The sequence below is a fragment of the Varanus komodoensis genome, unplaced genomic scaffold, assembly GCF_004798865.1.
Source record: "Varanus komodoensis strain SLA01 unplaced genomic scaffold, ASM479886v1 scaffold31, whole genome shotgun sequence".
Taxonomy (NCBI): Eukaryota; Metazoa; Chordata; class Lepidosauria; order Squamata; family Varanidae; genus Varanus; species Varanus komodoensis.
This window is the reverse complement of record NW_025335780.1, coordinates 7,464,644-7,485,599: the sequence shown is the minus strand read 5'-3', so window position 1 is coordinate 7,485,599 and position 20,956 is coordinate 7,464,644. Positions and strand designations below refer to the sequence as shown.

General features: G+C 44.1%; 1 protein-coding gene across 5 annotated transcripts in view; it reads left to right on the top strand.

Moving 5' to 3' along the window:
* TBC1D4 (TBC1 domain family member 4) overlaps positions 1-20,956 on the top strand; it is a 110,420-nt gene that overhangs the window by 48,612 nt on the left and 40,852 nt on the right. For 3 of the 5 annotated variants that reach the window (XM_044437879.1, XM_044437877.1, XM_044437881.1), the window contains exons 3-9: positions 4,585-4,674; positions 6,550-6,654; positions 9,273-9,405; positions 12,076-12,167; positions 12,591-12,701; positions 14,065-14,187; positions 20,173-20,247. In XM_044437879.1, coding sequence (XP_044293814.1) covers positions 4,585-4,674; positions 6,550-6,654; positions 9,273-9,405; positions 12,076-12,167; positions 12,591-12,701; positions 14,065-14,187; positions 20,173-20,247 — 729 coding nt within the window. The remainder of the gene's footprint in view (positions 1-4,584; positions 4,675-6,549; positions 6,655-9,272; positions 9,406-12,075; positions 12,168-12,590; positions 12,702-14,064; positions 14,188-20,172; positions 20,248-20,956) is intronic. The other 2 variants (XM_044437880.1, XM_044437878.1) reach the window with 1 other exon arrangement.

Here is a 20,956-nt window from a genome sequence, read left to right as displayed (position 1 = left end):
TCGCAATCCAAGCAAGCTCTCCTGTCTGATATACAAATGACCTGCGCTCGACTCGGTGCTTTCGGTCTCTGCATTAACTGCGACAAATCGTCCCTTATTCCCACGCAGGTCATCGATTTCATCGGGGCACGACTCGATTCGACGCAGGAAAAAGCCTTCCTCCCACCGGAACGTCAGAATGCCTTATGCAGCCATATTCATCGGATTCGGCTACACGGAACGGTTCCAGCCTTGTCTGTTCAGAGACTACTGGGGCATATGGCTGCTGCTATTGCCATTGTCCCGTATGCCAGGCTGCGTATGCGACCCATTCAACTGTTCTTCAATGCTGCCTTTCAACCGCAACAAGATCCTGCCACTAAGCAGATTCGGATCCCGCCTGCAGTCCTCCACACTTTAACATGGTGGACCATCACAGACAACCTGTTGATCGGCACCCCGTTTCGACCACCTCGGCCAACAATGACTCTGTACACCAACGCATCCCTCCTGGGATGGGGTGCAGCATGTTCGGGACTTCGGGTCCAAAGTACTTGGAACCGACGAGAGGCGAGGAAACACATCAACTTCCTGGAACTTCTGGCGATTTTGAACGCCCTCAAGGCTTTTGAGACTGTGTTATGCCGTCAGATTGTCCAAATTGCATCAGACAATATAGCGGCAGTTTCTACATAAACAAGCAGGGGGGCACAAAATCCCCAGCCTTAGCACGCCTATCGATGGACAATTGGGACTGGTGCATACCGAGGAACATTGTGCTTATGGCAGTTCATCTGGCTGGAACCGACAACGTTGAAGCAGATACATTAAGCAGACAGATGTCAGCAGTCCACAAATGGGAGTTGGACAAACAAATTTGCTAGAAACTCTTCCACTTGTGGGGTTATCCGGACGTGGACCTGTTCACCACTCGAGAGATCAGCCTGTGTACCCTATACTGTTCCAGAGCGGGTGTCGGGCCGGGATCGATGGGGGACGCTCTTATGGTCCCTTGGAGCAACATGACTTTTTATGCGTTTCCCCTGATCCCACTCCTGACAAGAGTGGTTGCGAAAATAGCCCAGGACAGGGCCACGGGGCTACTAGTGACTCCGTGGTGGCCGAGACAACCATGGTTTGCCACTGTCCAGAAGAATGTTCCTTCATCTACCAACTCTTCTGCATGTGTTAACACAAGGAGGAGCAATCCGTCATCCGGATATACTCTCTCTGAAGCTGACGGCATGGTGGATCACCTGATTCATGCCAGTGAGTCGGTACCGGGGACACCTCACCCTACGGGTGACCTTACTCAACAGACGGTATATGCGGCCCCGACTTCGGATTCGACAGCAACTGCCACGGTACCGATGCCTACGGACAGAGAAATTCAGGCAATTCTCAAATCTGCATTGAGACCGTCCACTCGTCATTCCTATACGGCTAAATGGAGAAGATTCTCCTCTTTTGCAGAGTGCCATTTCTTTTCCCCTGGAACGGCTTCAGTCACCAATATTTTACAATTTCTCTTGCATTTGCATCATGAGGGACTTAAACTATCATCCATCAAAGTTTATGCAGCCGCTATATCCCATTATCGTGGCACTATCCACGGATTATTAGTCTTCTCTCAACCACTGGTTTGGCGTTTCATTAAGGGACTACAAAATTTACATCCGTCTATTCGCCCTGCCATGCCAACGTGGAGTCTTTCCGTAGTGCTCCAAGTGCTTACCAAACCACCGTTCGAGCCTTTAGCAACTGTGGACTTATGCCTGGTGTCATGGAAAACTGCCTTTCTCGTAGCAGCTACATCAGCACGGAGGGCTAGTGAAATTTGTGCTCTCCGCATAGACCCACCATGTCTGAACTTCCATAAGGAAAAAGTCGTGCTTTGGATGGATTTCTCCTTTTTACCCAAGGTGGCCACACCGTTCCACCTGAATCAGGACATCGTTCTGCCGGCATTCTTTCCATCGCCGTTGACCCCGGTAAGAACGTGCTCTACAGACGCTTGATGTTCACCGTTGCTTGCCTTTTACAGATCCCGCACGGAATCTTTTCGTACTACTAATAGACTTTTTGTTAAATACTCCGAGCATGAAAAGGCATCACCGATATCATCTCAGAGACTCTCTAATTGGATCGTCCAGACTATTGTCCTGGCTTATCAGCTATCGAAAATAGACTTATCTGTCTTTCCAAGTGGCCACTCTACACGAGCAGTAGCGACCTCGTCCGCTTTTGCCGCAGGGGTTTCGGTGCAAGACGTCTGCAGAGCTGCGATCTGGGTGGTCCATGTACTTTCGCCAAGCACTATCGGCTTGATGTACGTGCCAGACAAGACTGCTCTTTCGGTAGAGCTGTTCTCTCATCCGTTCTTTGCTGACGACACCTCCCTCCTCCGACTGTGGTAAGCTTGCGAATCACCCATATGTGTGATGCACAGAGGCCACGACGAAGAAAAGCAGGTTGCTTACCTGTAACTGATGTTCTTTGAGTGGCCATCTGTGCATTCACACAACCCACCCGCCGGCCCCACTCGGTGTCGGTGAGTGGATCTCGTTTTTCTCGGTACCGTACTATAAATTGCATCAGTACCGTTGGGTTATATCGCTGACTAGATACTGTTCTTGGTACCATACTATAATTCACATCGGTACCGTTCGGATATAATTGTGTTTTCTCATTACTTTTATTCTTAACCTCTAGAGGGCGAACGTGCGGTCTTCAAGACTGAGTAAAATGGCGGACACTTCGCTCTATTTATACCACGAAGGGGGAGGGGAGCGGAGTTTTCCCGCCAAAAACCGTTAGCTTTCTAATCTTCCGGCCTAGGCCCTGCGCAGGCGCAGCAACCCATCTGTGCGAATGCACAGATGGCCACTCGAAGAACATCAGTTACAGGTAAACAACCTGCTTTTCTGGAAGCAACTTGAAATGAACTGCAGCTTGTCTGTCTTTCATGAGCGTAGCTCAGTGGAATTGTCCTAGGGAAGTGCTGCCAACCTGGTCCAAGACAAAAATGTGTTTATGCTCATCTAGGGGCTTCCTGAAGGAGACAGCAGTCGCAGTTGCACGAGACGGCGTGTGTGGGTTGTGCAGTGGCGTCGGCACGCTTGCTGAATGGCTCCATTTGACTGCCCAACATCTCTCTTTAAACTGCACTCCAGCCATATTCCTCCTTCGATTCAAGCCTCCCTTTCCCTTGTTTTCATTGTTCCCATTCGTTGCCTACCTTTGTTCTGAATATCTTGGGTCGTCTTGACTTTTGGCAACATTGAGAGTCTTACTCTGTCTTGAGTGGGAACCTGTATGACTGAATGCCCCTTCTGTATTAAAGCAACATCCCAAAATTAGTGAAAAGGGCATTGCTTGGTCTTCTCTTCCAAATCCTAGATTTCCACATGTTAGGGATGGGGATATTTATTTATTTATTTATTTATTTATTTATGTTGTATGGGGGGACATTTAAATATGTTCACATTTTAACTTGAGTTAGCTATTTAATATATAGGATAAATAAAGTGAAGTGAAGTTCCACCTGCTGTTTGAAGTGATGGAACATAATTCTCTGCAGGGTTCAGGAATCTCCACTAGGAACAAAGGTAACTAGGGGAGTTTAGTTGGGTGCTGGGAGAACCTTTTTCCTCCATGGCCCTAGGCTGTGTCCTGCCAGAAGACAGACTGGTGTCAGTCTGATAGAACTGGCATGGTCTGTCAAAATAACTGGAAGTACTTTGTGGGTAGCTTAATCTAGCTGGTGGCACTTCTCTGTAAGGTCCCAGTAAAAGGAAATGAAGCTGAGATTTTGCTCCTTAGCTGAGGAGGTGCTTTTATTAAAGGACAAGAAATCAATGTAAAGTTCCTGCAGGTTATCTCTTATGAAGGAGGAGAGAGGGAGGGAGGAATTGCCAATGAGGCTTGCACCTAGTTTAGAGAGGAAAAGGTGGGGCTTTCCATATTTTGTTGAGAAAACTAGTGAATCCTTAGAGTACGATTCAAAAGGTTCTTAGGAAAAGTAGGGTGCTACCCGAAAGGGGTTTTCCAGTAGGTTGAGGTGCTAGTGCCATTTTTGCAAAGTCCAGTAGACACTCAGCTTTTGGTATTTATTGCTGGCGAGTGGCGGAGTGTTGGCCTGCTTGTCCTAGGAGATAGACATCTGTACTTCCAAGAGTACTTGGGACCTGCATTTCCATTTCTGTGGAAGGCAAGTTCCAAGAGTCCAGCAGTCATAGCCTTGGTTGCCAGCCCTTGCCAGGTTACCAGCAGTAAGAGACCAAGATGGAAGCTGAGAGACAAAATGGAAATTCTCTGTTGTAACATGGGACTCAGATCTAACTGCTTGGTGAAGGCAAAGTTTTGAGCAGAAAAATAAGTCCTGGGCATGTCACATGTTTCTTTGTCCCTTCTGGATCAGTAGGATCGGCACCCAATCCTATCTGCTGGTGTTGACATCACATCATCTTTTGGGATACTCTCCTTTTGTATAATGAGCCATATAGGTAAACACTTTAGTTCTGCCACGTCAGTTATTAATAATAGCTATTCGTCCAAAAGGTTTTGAATTGCCTCTTTCACTGATGCACCTGTTTTCTTTCCAAGGTTGGCCGATTTGAGATTAACCTCATCAGTCCGGACACAAAATCGGTGGTCTTTGAGAAGAACTTTAAAGATATCTCCTCGTGTTCTCAGGTAGGTATGCTTTCTGGAGAGAAGATACTCGTAAGATGCTCAGTCAGTTTCTTCAAACAAAAGTAGATCTGAAAAACCGAACAAAAAAACAGAATTGGTGGGAGAAAAAAACTCTTAATTTGTGCTTAGTTGTTGTTTCCTTCTTTAACTGTGGGAGTCAGCATATTCTGCAAAATAATCGCCCTGCAAAGTAGAATTTGGGAGAATTGTTCTGTTTCTAGAGATATATATATTGAGTTGCACATGCTTTGCTGATGAATTCTCAGTTCCTGCCCTTCCCTAGAATGTAAAGGAGACTCTTAATTGTTTTTATTGACATTTTTAATTAAAATTTTGAATTTTGAACAGTGAATATTTCTGATACAACAGTTTGCCTCCTTAGTGAAAGGGATAGTTCATAATTAAGGTAATCACAGGGGAAAGCAAACTGTTCTCAGAAGTACCTGTCAAAGAGAAAGAATGAAACGAAGTATTGGGGCATTTCCTGAGCTTTCTTCTCAGATTCAGATCTAGTTGCAGGCAATTAGTCAGGCATAATGAACGGTCATGCAGGAGTACATCCTAGCCTTGCCGAGTAGAGAGCCAGAGCCTTGGGATATGGATAGAAATGCACTCGGGTGGCGTGTGCATTGTCTGGGTGCACGGAAGGCAGCGTCTCCATGCAGACCTGTCTTGCTGAATTGAGGCAACTATTTTTCCTTGAAAGTCGTGGACAATAACTCCGTTGCATAATCCTGTTTTGAAGCAAGTGCACTCTGTTTAACCTTTTTAATGACCAGTTTTAGAGCTCCTCAAGGATGCACCATGCCTATCCTGTCCTTTTCTAATTTCCCTGGACTAAAATTTCAGAGCCACGTCAATCCCCTTTGAGATGGCTGAAGTGAGCTGGATTGGTTTGGTTTTAAGCAGGAAGCTTCACGTGTGGAAGTTGCCAAAGTGGGCTATTGATGTAAACATCATCCACAGAACCCTGTCCGTTAAATGCAGCCATATGAGTACTGTGACGAACAATTAACAACAGTTACTTCTTGTTCTTGGGGTGCTGAAACAGCTTTGGAGAACTGGGATGAAGGAGAAGAGAACCTAACTGGCAGGTACACTGGCCTTAGATTCTGTTCTTCCTCCCCATATAGATCATCTCTTATATAATGAGATTAAAATAGAAGATGTGGCTGTTTCACTTCCACTGTCTCTTTTAGTAGGAAGCAGCTCCGTGAGTTTCTTTACTTGCTTTGTGCTGGTGAAGCGAAGAGAAGCTTCTGCTTCTTTAGGCAGATGGCGAACTGCTGTTCCATTAGGCAATGGCAGATGAACTTCTACATGTGTTCAGCAAATGCAAAAGTTGTCTTTAAAGTGCAGTCCTATGCCTGTCCATCCACATAGAAGCAAGTCCCATTGAGTTCAATGGGGCTTACTCTTGGGTAACTGCATACAGGAGTGACTTTGCTTTTTTAATGTAGTTCAGCCTTTTTGAACCTGGGGATTGGCCCCGATAATAAATAGCAAAGCATGGAATCAGAGAAATGTCCCTGACTATCCAAAATGGGGGCAAATTGCATTTTGCTGAAAAGCCTGGGCTTTTTAGTGTAGCGTGTGTGTGTTTTGGAGAGATAACGACTTATTGACTTGGGTGAGGTACATTATTTATTTTTTTCAATTAATCTGGGAAAAAAAACCTTTCCAGTTAGTTTATGTCTGTATTTATCTGCTTCCATTAAAGAAGCTGCAAGCCTGATGCTATCAGGAAGACTGGAAAATAATATACAGACAAAAGCTCAGTTACTCTTGATTTATAAAATGCTGAGTTCTAATGGTGTCTGCTTGCTGGACCTCAGCCTCATTTTGAAAGCATGTTAAGTTTTTCCTTTTCTCTAGGGCATAAAACACATTGATCATTTTGGGTTTATTTGTCGGGAACCTACGGAGCCCGGAATAAATCAGTACATTTGCTATGTATTCCAGTGTGCAAGTGAATCTCTGGTAAGTCGCAATTCTTTCTGATATTATTCAGTTTCAGTGTTCAGTATTACTCACTTCCATCAGAAGGTTTGGAAATCTCCAAAATGTGATGTGATTTTTCCCTTCTTTGTGTAAAGAAGCCAACACCATGCCCCATGCTTCCCCTGACTCTTAGTGTTCATGTGAGCTAGTTCATGCATTACCGAGTAGCAGGAAAAGAAGCACCATGCATTATTAGTCAGAGAATCATGGAAGTAAAGGAGGCCGTGGAGGCTGTCTAGTCAAACCCGCTGCTCAGAACAGGATACCCAGAGCTAGATCTTCCTCAAGCTGCCTGTCTAGCTTCTGCTTTAAGATCTACAGCAAGGTAGAGCCCACAATTCCCCATCTAATTAATTGCTTCCATTGTCAAGTCCTGTGATCTGGCAAGACCTTGCTCCTAATGTTCAATCAAAACCTGCCTTCCAGTAACTTAAGCCCATTAGATCAGGCCTTTCCTCCAGGATAGCAGAAGACAAGGCTTTGTTCTCTTCTGTGTGTCAAGGTGTCAAGTATCCCGTTGCTGCATCAGACGTCTCTTCTCCAGGCTAAGCACTATACGGTTCCTTCCGTCTTTGCTTATCGGGCTTGTTTTCGGGCTGACCATCCTGGTTGCCCTCCTCTGTACATTTTCCAATCTAGTTTGTGAACTGACTAGTGCAGAATAAAACAGGATTATTACTTCCAGTGACTTAGAAACCATCGTTCTAATAACAAAGCCTAAAATCAGAATCGCCTTTTTTGCAGCTGCATCACACACCTTGACTCACAATCATCTATAATCGCAAGGTCCATTAGATGCATAATACTGCCAAGCCTGTGCTGTCTTCTGTGATTCTAATACAGTCACTACAGATCAATACGTGCTGGGATATATTTGGTGCACATGGCTGCATCCACTGCTTCATGCTTGTTGGTACAAGGAGGTCAAATGCAGCCCAGATCTCCCTTCTGGCCTTCTAGAAGTTCATGAGTAGTGCCAACCTCTTGAGGAAGTGGGGAAAGACTCAGTGTGGTCCAAGAGCTTGTGATGTAGCCCATTCTACGGTCGATAGATGTAGGAGAACACATTGACAGAAAGAAGCCAACCCACTGGCAGACAGTGGCGTCTCATCCCAGACTCCTGACTGCCTGGGCAAAGGGAGGGATGGGCTTTTGGGAGAATAATATCTAGGCTATTCCATAGCTTCAAGGGAGATACTTGGCTTTTATGGCATCCGATTCATAAAGTATGTATGTCTGTCTGTCTGTCTGAGTGTAAGAGTGTCACCATTTTTAAATTAGCTATCACTTTGGGTTGTGTTCTTCTGTTGTATTTGGAGGGGTTAATGAAGATGAGCTGGGTATGATGTTGGAAGTCCAAATTTCCTTAGTTCATGCATATATGATGGCCTTTAGATCTTCTATACTGTTAGGACAAATGTTTATCTTTAGATTTCAGGTGGTGAGAAGCAAACCACAAACATTCAATCCACACAGTTGACACCCAAATATTTTGGCAGAGGTATTCCAATGTGGCTCTTACGATGTGGAAGGTTTTCGTTGAAGAGAAAGATACAATTCTATACATTTTAAAAATCATACAAGTCCCAGCATTCTGCCTAAATGTATAACGATGATTAAAAAAAAAGAAATTGCACAGCCTCAAATTGCATTTTTAGCAAAGTTAAGTATCAGTTCAGAGATGGGGATCTTTCCCCCCCTTCCTTGCAATTATCGTTCATTAAAAAACAACTAAAAGTGTATCCAAATGTTAAAAGAAGTTCAAAGCATCTTAGAAGCTACTGTAAAAAACTAGTTCTGTTCCAGTGTTTTCTAGACTCAAGGTCTGGTTTGCTTAAATGGCACAATCTCTTCCTTTAGAAATATATGAAAGCAAAGACATACTGAAAAGCTTTTATCTGAGGCATGAAAATGGATTTGAATCTCTATACGAGTTGAAGGGAAGCCTTGTAACCTCTGACCTTTTTTCCCATAGAGAATGTAAAGTTTGGCCCCCTCAAATGTGGGAGACTGTGGGAATCTTCGTGCCTGTTTGTGGTTGTGTCGGGCAAGGCCCAGACTGGCGTCTGGAAACAAAGGCTGATGAGTTCTTCAGCTGCTTACTAATAGGGCTGCGAGCTCGTCTTCTGTTCCATATAATTCCAGTACGTAAAGGAACAGCACCCTAAACTCTCTTCTATCTTGGAATGGCGTACAATAAAAGTCAGGCACCTCAGTAAACCTGCCTTGTGATTCTTGGTCACGCAGTAGAACTGATCTTTTTTTTTTTAATCAAAAAGTTCATTGTAATGAAATCAATGTGGATTAGAGCGTCACGCTGTGACACTGAATAGCGTTATGGTACAGATAAGGAGCGGAGGACACATGGCAGTGCTTCGCCCCATTGGAATGAATGGGAACCCACTTTCTCTGCCGCTCCCACTCATTTAAATGGGGCTTCTGCAGGGCAATCCCGTAATGTGGTGCCAGATCAGACGTGGTGGTTTGTGGGATCGGACTGAATGGAGAGCACAGTTTCTTGGCATCCACACATGCGCGCACTTGCACCTGCAGGCACGCAGGCTTCACGTTTCTCCCTTTTCATGTCCTCTTTGCAGGTTGACGAGGTCATGCTCACTCTGAAGCAGGCGTTTAGCACCGCTGCAGCGCTCCAGAACGCCAAGACGCAAATTAAGCTGTGTGAGGCCTGCCCAATGCACTCATTACACAAACTCTGCGAAAGGATCGAAGGTAGCTCTGAGCCTTGTTTGCTTGCTTTTACACCTGGAGCTCTGTTTTGTTTTTGTTTTAATAAAACTCCTTGGGGCAGGAAATTCCACAAATTAGTCCTACACTGTGAAGGAGTACTCTGTTTTGTCCTGCTGCCTATGAATTTCATTAAGTAGCTTCTTGTTGTGATATTTCAGAACCAGACAGAGATAAAATTGCTCTCCTTGAGTGCTCCTAATAGCTGATGCATGTGGAGAAACCTATTTCTAACCCTCCATCCTTAAGCATCTTAAAAAAGCCAGTTCTATTTTGGCCATGGTTTGCTTTTCTCAGTGGGGTGGCCAGCACACTGCCCAAGATGCTCGCAGTTCATCCGCTTCTCCGTAGCATTGCATTTATCTTAAGATCTTTGGCCGAGGGTTCACTTTGTGCCCCTTGTATCTGCATGACTAGACTCAAAGGCATGTCAGTCAGCGCCTCTCCTTGGTGCTCTTTGCTCCGTGGTGATCCTTTCCTATGCCTGAGTCCACACCTGTAGGTTCTTTTCTTTTAGGTGGCCAGTGCAGGTGCGATTTCTCACGGGTTAGATTTTGGACCCTGAACTACATTGGTATACTTATCATTACTCACGCATGCGGCACTGGGAGAAGTGTTTGAGACATTCTAGGCCGAAATCTCTCTTAGAAGTATGGTAGATAAATTTCAAATAAGCAGTGGAGAAATTTGAAAAAAAGAATCAGAGTGGCCAGCCAGCCAGCAGGAGTCATTTGCCACTATTACTGATATTTTTATTCCACTTATATTCCACATTAATTAGTCCACAGGACTCTCTAAGCAGATTACAAAGAAGCAACAAAAACAGCATTATGCAATAAGAAACATAAAACATAATAACATTATGCAATAAGAAACATAAAACATAACAATGTACAATAACAGTGTAAAATAAAATATACAATATGCAGCTGAGGGATCAGTATTCAATAGATTAAAATAGTATGTTAGCACTAAGGAACAATATAAAACTATATGCCTTAAAGTTGAACAGTATGGAATCAATTGTTAAAATGTCTGGAGAAGAGTGTTGTTTTTGGCTGGCTCTGGCAAGAGGTGAACTGCTCTCAGCCATTCCATAGATTGAGGGGGGGGGCAACCCCTGGGAAAGCCCCTCTTCTGTTGGTCATCCTCCTTACCTCCTTGGAGGATGGCTTTCCCAGAAGGTGCTCTTTGCCCGATCTGAGGGCTCAGGTAGGTACCTATCAGAGCAGGTGGTACTGCTCCCATAGGTACCTACAATGATATGATGGCAATGCCATCTATAGGGTGGCCCCTCCATCTCCCCCTACAAATCTTCAGCAAGAGAAGCTGCTTAGAATTGTTTTGGAGCCGCATCTCAGTGGCCGCACTGAAATGCTTTTCTGCCCAGTCAAGCTAATAATTCTACTGCTACGCTAGCTCACGTCAGTGTCAGAGCTGGGCTCCGTCTCATTTACTTCTCCTGCAGGAATAAATGTTTATCACCATGGCTGGTATTGGTTGCTAGCTCCCTCTGGTGTGCAAAGGAGCAAAGTATTTTCAGCCTCTGCACAAATGCAGAGGTTAAGCTGAAGTTTTCTCCAAGCAACCTCCCTTGTGTATCTGTTATTTCCCTTGTATTGGGATCCATCCAATACATTACGGAAGAACACTTTTACTGCAGTATAGTACAGTATAGAAGGACATGTTTACTGCCAAATGCATTCCTTCTTCAGAAATCCAAAAGCCTAACTATTAAATAGGTGAGGACTCTTTGACTTCTCAGCGCATTCACTCCCAAAGGTGTCAAGGGGTTCATTATTATATAAATTAAGATGCTTGGGCTTTTTAGCACATTCAGTTGCAAAAACAAACTGCTAGTCAAAATAAGCTGACCATCATGAGGTCCCAGAGTCTGAAAAGGGGGTGCTTTGAAGAGAATTCAGTGGGGTTCTCACTCCTCCTGTTGCACAACCTCAGTGGTGATTTAGTATTTTGGGCACCCTGAAGTAAGCAGAAATTTTCATTTCTGGAAGAAGGGAGTTCAGTGGCGGCGTCGCAAGTTGCTCTGCCAAGGTGCCTCCTTCCAGAAACAGGCATTTCCACTCATTTAGAGGCCAACCCCACATCATGCCAGGTCTCCCTTTCATAAATGGGTTGTCCCACTTCCACAGGACAATCAACAGGCTGGAAATAATTGGTGGGGCGAAAGCACCCGGTTGGAATTGCCCACTGTAAGCATCTCCTTCAAGACAGATATGAGGTATCCTCCAGAATGCTTAATTTGGATACATGCCATCCACCCTTTCAGCAAGCAAGCAAATGAAAATGAATTTGTATTTATGCTTGGGGTGGTCTTCCATAATATGTGCAAATTTCTTCATATTTTACCTCCTGACTGAATTGGAGATAACCTTTAATGGGTAGATTTTCAATTTATGCAGAAAGATGGGGTTTTTAAAAGTTATGCACTAGAAACTTTGGAACAAATGTTTTTGTTTGTTTTTACATGAAATCTGGGTGGCTTGATGGTCTATCATAAGTTTCTGCTGTAAGTTTCCTATTCACTGTGAAACTCAAGTTATATATGGGGTATTTTAAAGTTTTATACTAGGAAAATGGTGGATAGTTTGTCAAGTGTAACTAAATATCAGCACCTGTCCCTCCTTTCCCAAGGCCTTTATCCACCAAGAGCTAAACTTGTGATTCAGAGACATTTGTCATCCCTCAGTGACAATGAACAAGCGGACATCTTTGAGCGTGTTCAGGTAATATCTGCTCCCACCAGCCTTTTGCCTCTGAAATAAGGTTGTGGGAATTGTGGGCATCAAGGGCACCAAGAATTGCGGGCATTTGCGCCTTCTCTTTCTCCCCACCTCCCCAACCCAAAACTGAAGCACCATGTTATTGTAATTCGTTATTTATAACAGTTTATTTGATATTTTATTAATGTGTGCTGATTGTATTCTTTGCATGCTGTAAGCTGCCTCGGGCAGACTGGCTTTGAAAAGGAAACTTTATTATATAGCCATTCCCAAATGCACAGCGCCATTGTTAAATTGTGGGGGGGGGGAATGCATTTTCTAAGGCCACCAAGGAGTGAATGGCCTGTCGCTATGTAAAAATCCAAGACGAGACATATTACAGGCGTCATACTCTCCAAAATACCTTGCTGATTTCCTGCTTTACAGAAAATGAAACCTGTGAGTGACCAGGAAGAAAATGAACTTGTGATCTTACATCTGCGACAATTGTGTGAAGCTAAACAGAAGACACACATGCATATTGGAGATGCTCCAATGGTAAAACTTCTGTCCTGTGTGTTGTGTAGCAATGCAGGAAGACTTCCCAGGAGAATGTGTGCAGAACTTCAGATGAGCATTTTGCTCCTTGCTTAATATTTAATACAGCAATTCTAAGTGTACTTAGCTGGATGTAAGTTGCGCTGAAATAGGGCATTTGATGATCGGGCCAGCGGAACAGTTTTTCTAGACAGTTGTTACCCTTCTGCAAGCAAAATAATATTTGCTGACAAAATAGTAAAGCTAGCATTCGCTATGTACTATGGATTCGAGAAAAGATCCTCTTGGATTGAAGTTGGTAGATGCTTGGCCAACTGAGAAATCTCACAGGAAATAGAAGCCTGTTTTTACTTGCTTAATAACCTGCCATTTGATCGAAGTCATCATGGCATGTGTTCAGTTAAAAATACGAATGGTAAGAAAAATAGTGTGGTAACACGATCTAAAAGGCCAAGTCTCAGCTGATCTGGAGGCCCTCACAGTGGCAAATGGAAGTGCATTTACCTCTGGAATTAGGTGAAAAGGGGGCCAACTGAGTGTCCCACGGGAGGCATTTCATAATGACGGAGTAACTGCTGAGGGTATGGATATGCCGCTCTCTGCCCTCTGAATCATTCCCTTAACAGGTCTGACACCTGGCACCTGCACACCTGCAGCCTAAGTGGTTAAAACATCTATTCAGTGCAATGCTGAAGTAGCATCACAAATGCAAAAAAAAAAAAAAAATAAAAATAAAAAATCATCCAGCCCTGGTTCTGCAGACAAAAGTGGATAAAATTCAGAAGATAGCTTTAGTGTTACTTAATAGCAGTGAATTTATGGGCATAGAATCCAAGAGGAGGACCAAAACATCCTTTAACTTGTTTTTCTCTATTTGGTTAAATTAATTGAATTCTGCATTCCTTCTATAAAAATATTGATGTTTTCAACTAGAATTTGTGTAAGTGCATCATAATAATTTTATGTCATTATTTAGACAGTAGGCAGTTATTATTTCAAATGAGAGCTGAGGTTAACGGAATAGTCTGCCGCTACAGGCCATCTCGTCAGTTGTAGGGTAATTTAATTAAAGGATTTCTTATCACAACCCTGTCTCTGAGAGCCAAACTAGATATGACGTTGTGCATTAATGAATGTGTCTTGATACACATAATTGCATATTTTGAGTAGAGGATAGCTAGCCTGGGAAAATAATGTGGAACCCTATTTACTACTACTTAAAAACAAACAAATGCAACCCACACAAAGGGCAGTGTGAGTACACACCTTTCCTACTTGTTTAGATGAGTGTGGTTCACTTGGCAATATTTTTGGATGCCAAAACCATTGGTCATACTGATATCAAAAGGCGTCTTTCTTCCAGCAGAATGCTTCCAACAACACCATTCCGGAAAATTCAGCCAGCAGTGGAAGGTTCAAGCTTGACATTCTGAAAAACAAGGCCAAGAAATCCTTAACCAGCTCTCTAGAAAACATCTTCGCTAGGGTAAGATTGGTTGCTCAGTAACGACAGATCTTTGGGATGTAGTGCCATGATGATAAGTATTTGAGATAAAGAAATTCTTTAAGATAAAGAATTTGAGATCTTTCGTTAGCTTCTTCAGTGGCAAATCAGCCAGGAGTCGGTGCCTATTCTGTCAACAGCCTTTTTTGCATCAATCTCAGGAGAACTAATCTTGAATCCCAGCTGATGATTTATTAATGAGCTTATTTGTTTGTTTGTTTGTTTTTATTTAAGCACTTGAATTGTCTTAACTTCATGACAAATGTAGCAAGTTTGGAGAGTGGTGTAGCAACACACATTATTACTTTAAAATTTTTGGTCATATTTTAGCATTAGTAGTTTCACCCATTAATCACCCTGTGATGTAAGTTATATGCGACACTTTTGCTTAACCCAGGACAATGCCTTCTGAAATTCTGTTGCTTCTGATTAGGTATGTGAATTCAGTTTAGTAATGGAATTGATGTCATTGTGAGCTTAAGTGCAAAGAAGAGGAGGAAGAGATGATCTTGAAGTTTTGCATCTGTATTCTGTTTGCTACCTTAAGCAACTTGGGAAAATGAGTTACTTCTCCCTTACTATAGAGACTAAATAGCAGTTGGCAAGCTGGCCTAAAGGAAGCTGAGGATGGATTTTGATTTTCAAAACTGTGTCAGGTTTGACTAATGGTGGGTGTCATTCCCTGATGCCAAACACACTCTTATCATTCCATTGCATTTTATTTAATTAAACAAGGCTAGCCAGAAATAATTCAAGGGCTCCATAGTAATGTGTGTCAATATCCATATAGCTTCCTTGCAATCACACAGCTCAAATGCTCCTCGGCATTGGAAGGGGAGAAGGGAGGGGCAGACAACAAAATTGGTTTTCAGTTGACTGAAGAGATATAACCTATAATCCCACCCCCCCGAGAACTCAGAAATGTAGCATCTGCCTTTTGTCTGGGAAGCCTGCCAGAGCCAGTTCCTGATAGGCTAGCAATGCAGTAAGACCTGTAAACACATTTTTCAAACATTGAAAGGAAACCTTGGTGCTTCCCTGAAGCGAAACTCTGAGCCTCTGAACCAACTTTTATTTATTTCTCCAGATCTTCATTTGCTTCACTCAAGAATTTTGTTCTTCAGCAGGCCTTAGCATAAGAGAAATAAACAGTGGCCTTGCAAACTGAATGACACTCGTTGTTAAGAGCAGTTTCGGCCATTAATTATTATTCATTAAACGTCTTACAGTGGGTAAAGTATGAGAGAGAGGGGAGGAAATGGGCATTTGGCCCGCACGGTCCTGCCCTTGCGCGTGTGCTGATGTAGTGAATTCCAGAACTAGGATCCCGAAACTGATGAAACATGGGGGCAGTTTTTTCCCTTTTGCTGCCCTTTTCACCAGCAGATGCATCACATGAGCCTGGAGATATTTAGGGGTAGCGAAAACAGCAAAGAAACAACTTCTTACTGCCTCTATCTAATCTTCTGTGTGTTGTCCAACTCTTTAGGGTCATCCAGGGCCTGTTGGATGCTGGTCCCAAGGTCATCTCAGACCTGGCTGAGACCCATTGTAATATACTTACTTGGCACTTCCAGGATAACATCTCTTGCAGCCACTAGGACATAGCCTCCAATTTTGCAGTAGTTGAATCTGGCGAGATTCCCAGAACACAGCCTGGTCTAATTTTCTTGGAGGAGTTTCGGTTGGTTCAGCTTGAGGACACTGACAAGGTGCTCTGGCAGGTTTGTTCAGCCACATCCGTACTGGATCCTTGCTCCTCTTGACTTCTGAAATGAGCAGGGAGGGAACAGGAAGTTTCCTCTACCAGGAAACTTTATGAGAAGGACTTGTCCAGTGTCACCTTAAAATAGCAGGGGTGAAGAAGCCCTTTCAGAAGAAGCCCTCTCTGGACTCAGAAGGCCCAGAGAGCTTTAAGCCGGTGGCAACGTTCTGGGCAAAGTCCCTGAGCAGGTCGTTGAAGCTGATTATCCAGATCCATTTACTTTGGAGCTCAGGCCAGGTTTTAGGACAGAAATGGCTTTTGTCTCCTGGTACGATGACCTGTGTCAGAAGAGCGATGAAGGAGTGTGACCCTTTCAGCAGCTATGATACCCTTCTTGGGTGACTGCCTGAGTTGGGAGTGGGGAGAACTGCATTGCAGCGATTCTGCTCCTGCTTGGAGAGTTGGCTCCAGAAGATGGTACTTGGTGGACATTCAGTGTGGGGTTCCTCAGGGGCTGGGCTGGTCCCCATGCAATTCTGCATCTGCATGAAACTGGTGAGTGGGTGTTTTGGAGTGCATGGTCATCAGGACGCAGACGCATGGTTTGGGGATGCTCCGTGATCCATCTTGGTGATTTGAGGCCCTCTCGTCCTGAGTGGCATGGGGTCCTCCTCCGAGCTTTGGCTGGTGGCCCAGTTATGCCCCCATCTGTACAGGGATAGCCTGGCTTTAGTAAATCGTGCTCTGGTCTTCTCCAGCATAGCTTCCAGCGATGCTGGAAGGCAGTTCAGAGAGCACTGCTTGTGCAAAATGTGGCAACCAGGCTAATCACTGGGAACAGACGGTCCAAACATGTAACTCCCATTCTGGCCCACCAGTATGGCTGCCTGCGTGCTTCCAAGCCTCATTCTGGCTCGGAGCCAGAATCCCTGATGTGTCACTTCTTCCAGCCATGGTGTACCTACACACTCAGCCCTGTCTGCCGGTGCCACTTTCAAGGGAGACTGTGCTGGTGGCAACAAAAAGCAGGGCCTGCCCTGTGGTAGCCCCTAAAATGTGGGGTGAACGCTCTGTTGAGGTCTGCCTGCTACCACGTGTTCTGTCTTTATAGCCCCCTTTTTGCCAAGGCATTTACCAACTGTGAGCAGCACACGGGGTTGCGTTGCGTTTTACCAGCTGTTTCTTTTTAGCTGTATGAACTGGTTTTCATTCTTGAAATGCACTTTTAATTTTTTTAAAGTAATTTAATGCTGTCGCTATTGCTGTTTTACTTCATATTGTATTTTTTACGTGTTGTTCAGCACCGAGAGAACGTTGGTTATTGGGCAGTGTAGAAAACAAAACAAGGAAATCAGTGAACTAAGCTCTGCTTTCAGACTTATTGAACAGATAGATAGATAGATAGATAGATAGATAGATAGATAGATAAACATTATTGCGGTCAAAGACCAGCTCCATTCAGTAAATACATGGATTTTAAAAAGTAAATACATAAAACATTATATATATTAAAATCCCACTCGGATTAATAAATACTTTGACACAGTATCAGTCATCTTAAATCGGTGACAATCCCAGGCTTTGTCCTTGTCCAACTAGGGAGAGCCACAATCCCCCAGGATCTGCCTTCAGACACCCATCACGGCTGCGAAGAATTTAGCGACACTGTATGTTATTGTCGGGCTAGTGTCAGGCAGCAATATATACATAAATACATTCTTGTTCCGTACGGCCCAGGAAGCGATTCATCAGTGGGGAAATGAGAGCAGTGCGAATATCCCTGTAGAACGTGCACCTCAGCAGGACGTGCTCTGGGGTTTCTGTCTGGTCCATCCCACGGGGGCAAAGGCGCTCTGCCCAGGGGATCTTTTTGTACCCTCCCTCCAAAACTGCCGAGGGGAGTCTGTTAAGGCGGGCCGAGGAAAAAGCCCTTCTGTGTTTATGGAGTTCCACCTGTTTGAGATACAGTGCAGCTCTTGCAATGTGTCTATAGTCCTCCCTAAAATAGAATTCAGGGACTCTGTTGAGATAGCTTTGTCTTTCCATATCTGCAATGTGCTGCTTGATGGTTTTGGTTGCCTGTTCAAAACCCATATTTAGTACAGTCCACAGGGGGAGGCCCAGGAGGGCTATTTTCTGCTCAATTGATTTAATCCAGTTGGATTTGAAGTTGTCTTGCAGGATTAGTGGAGCAAGGCCAAGTAGTGAGTATACCAGTCTGAGCCGGTGCACAAGAATGGCCTCCCAGATCCTAGCTTCAATTTGGATGTGACTGGTCTCCAATCTTATCTTTGCACTGGAGAAATCCCCGGGAACACCCGGTATTGCCCTCAGAAATTTTGATTGGACGCGTTATAGTACTTGGGTGTTTGGGAAAGGCCCCAGTTGAGATCCATACAGTAGTTGAGATGTACTTTTGCTTGGTATAGTTGTGGGGCTCGTAGGGGGATGCAATGGCCACCTTTAGGTCTCATGAATTGCATTATGGCTGACGAGCTTCTCTGGGTGTTTAATGCCACATATTCGCCATGGGCCTTCCTGGAGCCATTCGCTTGTAGGACTGCACCTAAATTTTTGAACTGGGAAACCTGCTCGATCGTGTGCTGATTTATCTTCCATGGTCGAGTTTTTGGTCTTTTTGCAAAGGTCATGATTTTTGTTTTTTGGTAATTGATTGTCAGATCTTCTTCCTTGCAATATTCAGTCAGCTTCCACAGTGCTCTTGTGCGCCCAATTGGAGTCCTCAAAATAATAGCTGCGTCATCTGCATATAGCGGTGTAGTTCTATGCCTCCCTGCGATTTTGGGGGTGAAGATCGATGTGATTCAACTGGTCGACCAATGAGTTGATATAGAAATCGAACTGGAGTGGAGCCTTGCTTAACTCCTTTTTGTGTTGGAACAGCATTTGTGAGGTGACCATACACCAGACTTACTGGACATATATTTTTTGTACACGAATACAGTAGAACTCAGTAAAGAAAAGAGATGATTTGCACAGGATTGCGATTTTCAGTGGGGGTATTTTGGGTTAGTCCATGGCTAACCTGGGAAATGTTTCAACTCCACTTTGAAAATGGCCAGGTCATTGATGGCACCAAATGATTGAGGATAATTAAAACAAAAAGGGATTGTAAGGCATTCCAGAAAGATTTCTCCTAACTGGGACAATGGACATTAAAATGGCAGTTGTGCTTCAGTGTAAGCAAGAGTAAAGTAATGCCAACTTCAGGTATAACCTGATGGGTTTTGCAGCTACGTTGAGAAGAAGGGCCTTGGGGTTGTGGTGGACAGCGTGATGGAAAGGTTCACAGGGTCTGCAGCCGCTGTGAAAAAGGCAAATTCCATGTTAGGCACAATTAGGAAATGAAGTGAGGTGAAATAAGACTGCCAATATAATGTGTCTTCTCTACAAATCTGTTGTGTGGACTTAGTCAGAAGACTGTGTATGGTTCTGGACACCACACCTAGAAAGGGAATTGTAAAGCTGGGAAAAAGAGCAAAGAAGGACATTTAAAGCAATCAAGGGGTTGGAGCAACTCTCGTAAGAAGAATGGTCGCAAAAGAAAATAGCTTAGAAAAATGTGAGTAAGGGAAGATGTAATAGAAGTGTTGAAATTATGCATGGTGTGGAGAAAGCAGAGGGTGAAAAATTTTCTTGCTCTCCTGTAATATTAGAACCTGGGTTCCACAAAGCTCATAGGTGGGAGATTTAGGACTGCTAAAAGGAAGCCCTTCTTCACACACTGCATAGCTAAACTCTGAGAGTCACTTCCTCTGTATAGCCATCAATTTGGACAACTTTACAAGAGGATTTGACAAAGTCATTGTGGGTAAGGCTACCAGTGGCTACTAGTCCTGGTGGCCGTGCGCCGCGTCCAGTATTAGATGGGAAACGGGCAATCTGGATTCTCATCCCTGCTCAGCCATGGAGCCAACTGGGTGACTTTGGACCAGTCACAGGCTCTCAGCCCAGGGCCGTTGTGGGGATAAGAGTGAGAGCAGCAGGAGGAGAATGGTGTAAGCTGCTTTGAATACTTAAAAGAAAAAAGGCGGGGTATAAATCTAATAAATAAACATGGTGGGGGAATGCTGTAGCCCTGGTGTCCTGCTTGTGGATTTCCGGTGGGCAGCTGATTGGCCACTGTGCAGACAGAATGCTGGACCAGGGAGACCACTGGCCACACCCAGCAAGGCTCTTCTTATACTTCTGCACATTCATTGCTGAAAGCAGGATATAACGGAGCGGTTTGTGTTCTCCAGGGAGCCAACAGGATGCGTGGCCGTCTGGGGAGCATGGACAGCTTTGAGAGATGCAGCAGCCTTGCTTCTGACAAAGTAGGTAACATGCTTTAAAAAACGATTCAAGAATTTAAGCTGGATATATGGTCAGGTGCCTCTGTTTTCTTAAAAACTCTTTTAGTAAGAAGTACATTCCTGATAAAACGTCTGGTCATGAATTGCTGACTGTGTTTGCATGCAAGACTAATAAATTGCACTGAGATGATGATGATGATGATGATGATTACATTTCTGCACTGCCCATGGCCAAAGCTCTCTGGGCAATCCACTAAATTTAAGTCACCCATCCAGGTTTCAACCCGGCCCACTCCTGCTTAGCTTCCAAGATGAAGCAGGATCAGGCACTAGTAGCCACTTGCCCAGTTTTTGCCTGTGGCAAACAAGGTAAGCAAATTTGTATAAGCTCAGAGAGTTTGCTGGTATGAAAGAAAGTGGGGACTGACACAGGCCCTGGTATGCAGTTCAGCTGAGTTAGTGGTGGGCAGAGGTGCTAGGAAGTCGTTGACCTTAATTGCAAAGCTGCTTTCAAAAACAAACAAACTGTGAAAGAGTTTGAATGAGCCCACCTTTAAAGGAATTAGTCCATCTACATTTTCTTCAAACTCTGTGGGATAATGTCCCAGAGGAAAGAAAGATAGAAAACTGACTTGCTATTTAAGTACAACAGAGTAGTTTTTCGTTAATTGGAATGAAAAATATTCTGGGGAACTAAGGAACATGTGAGGAAAAGAGAAGCCTTGTTTGT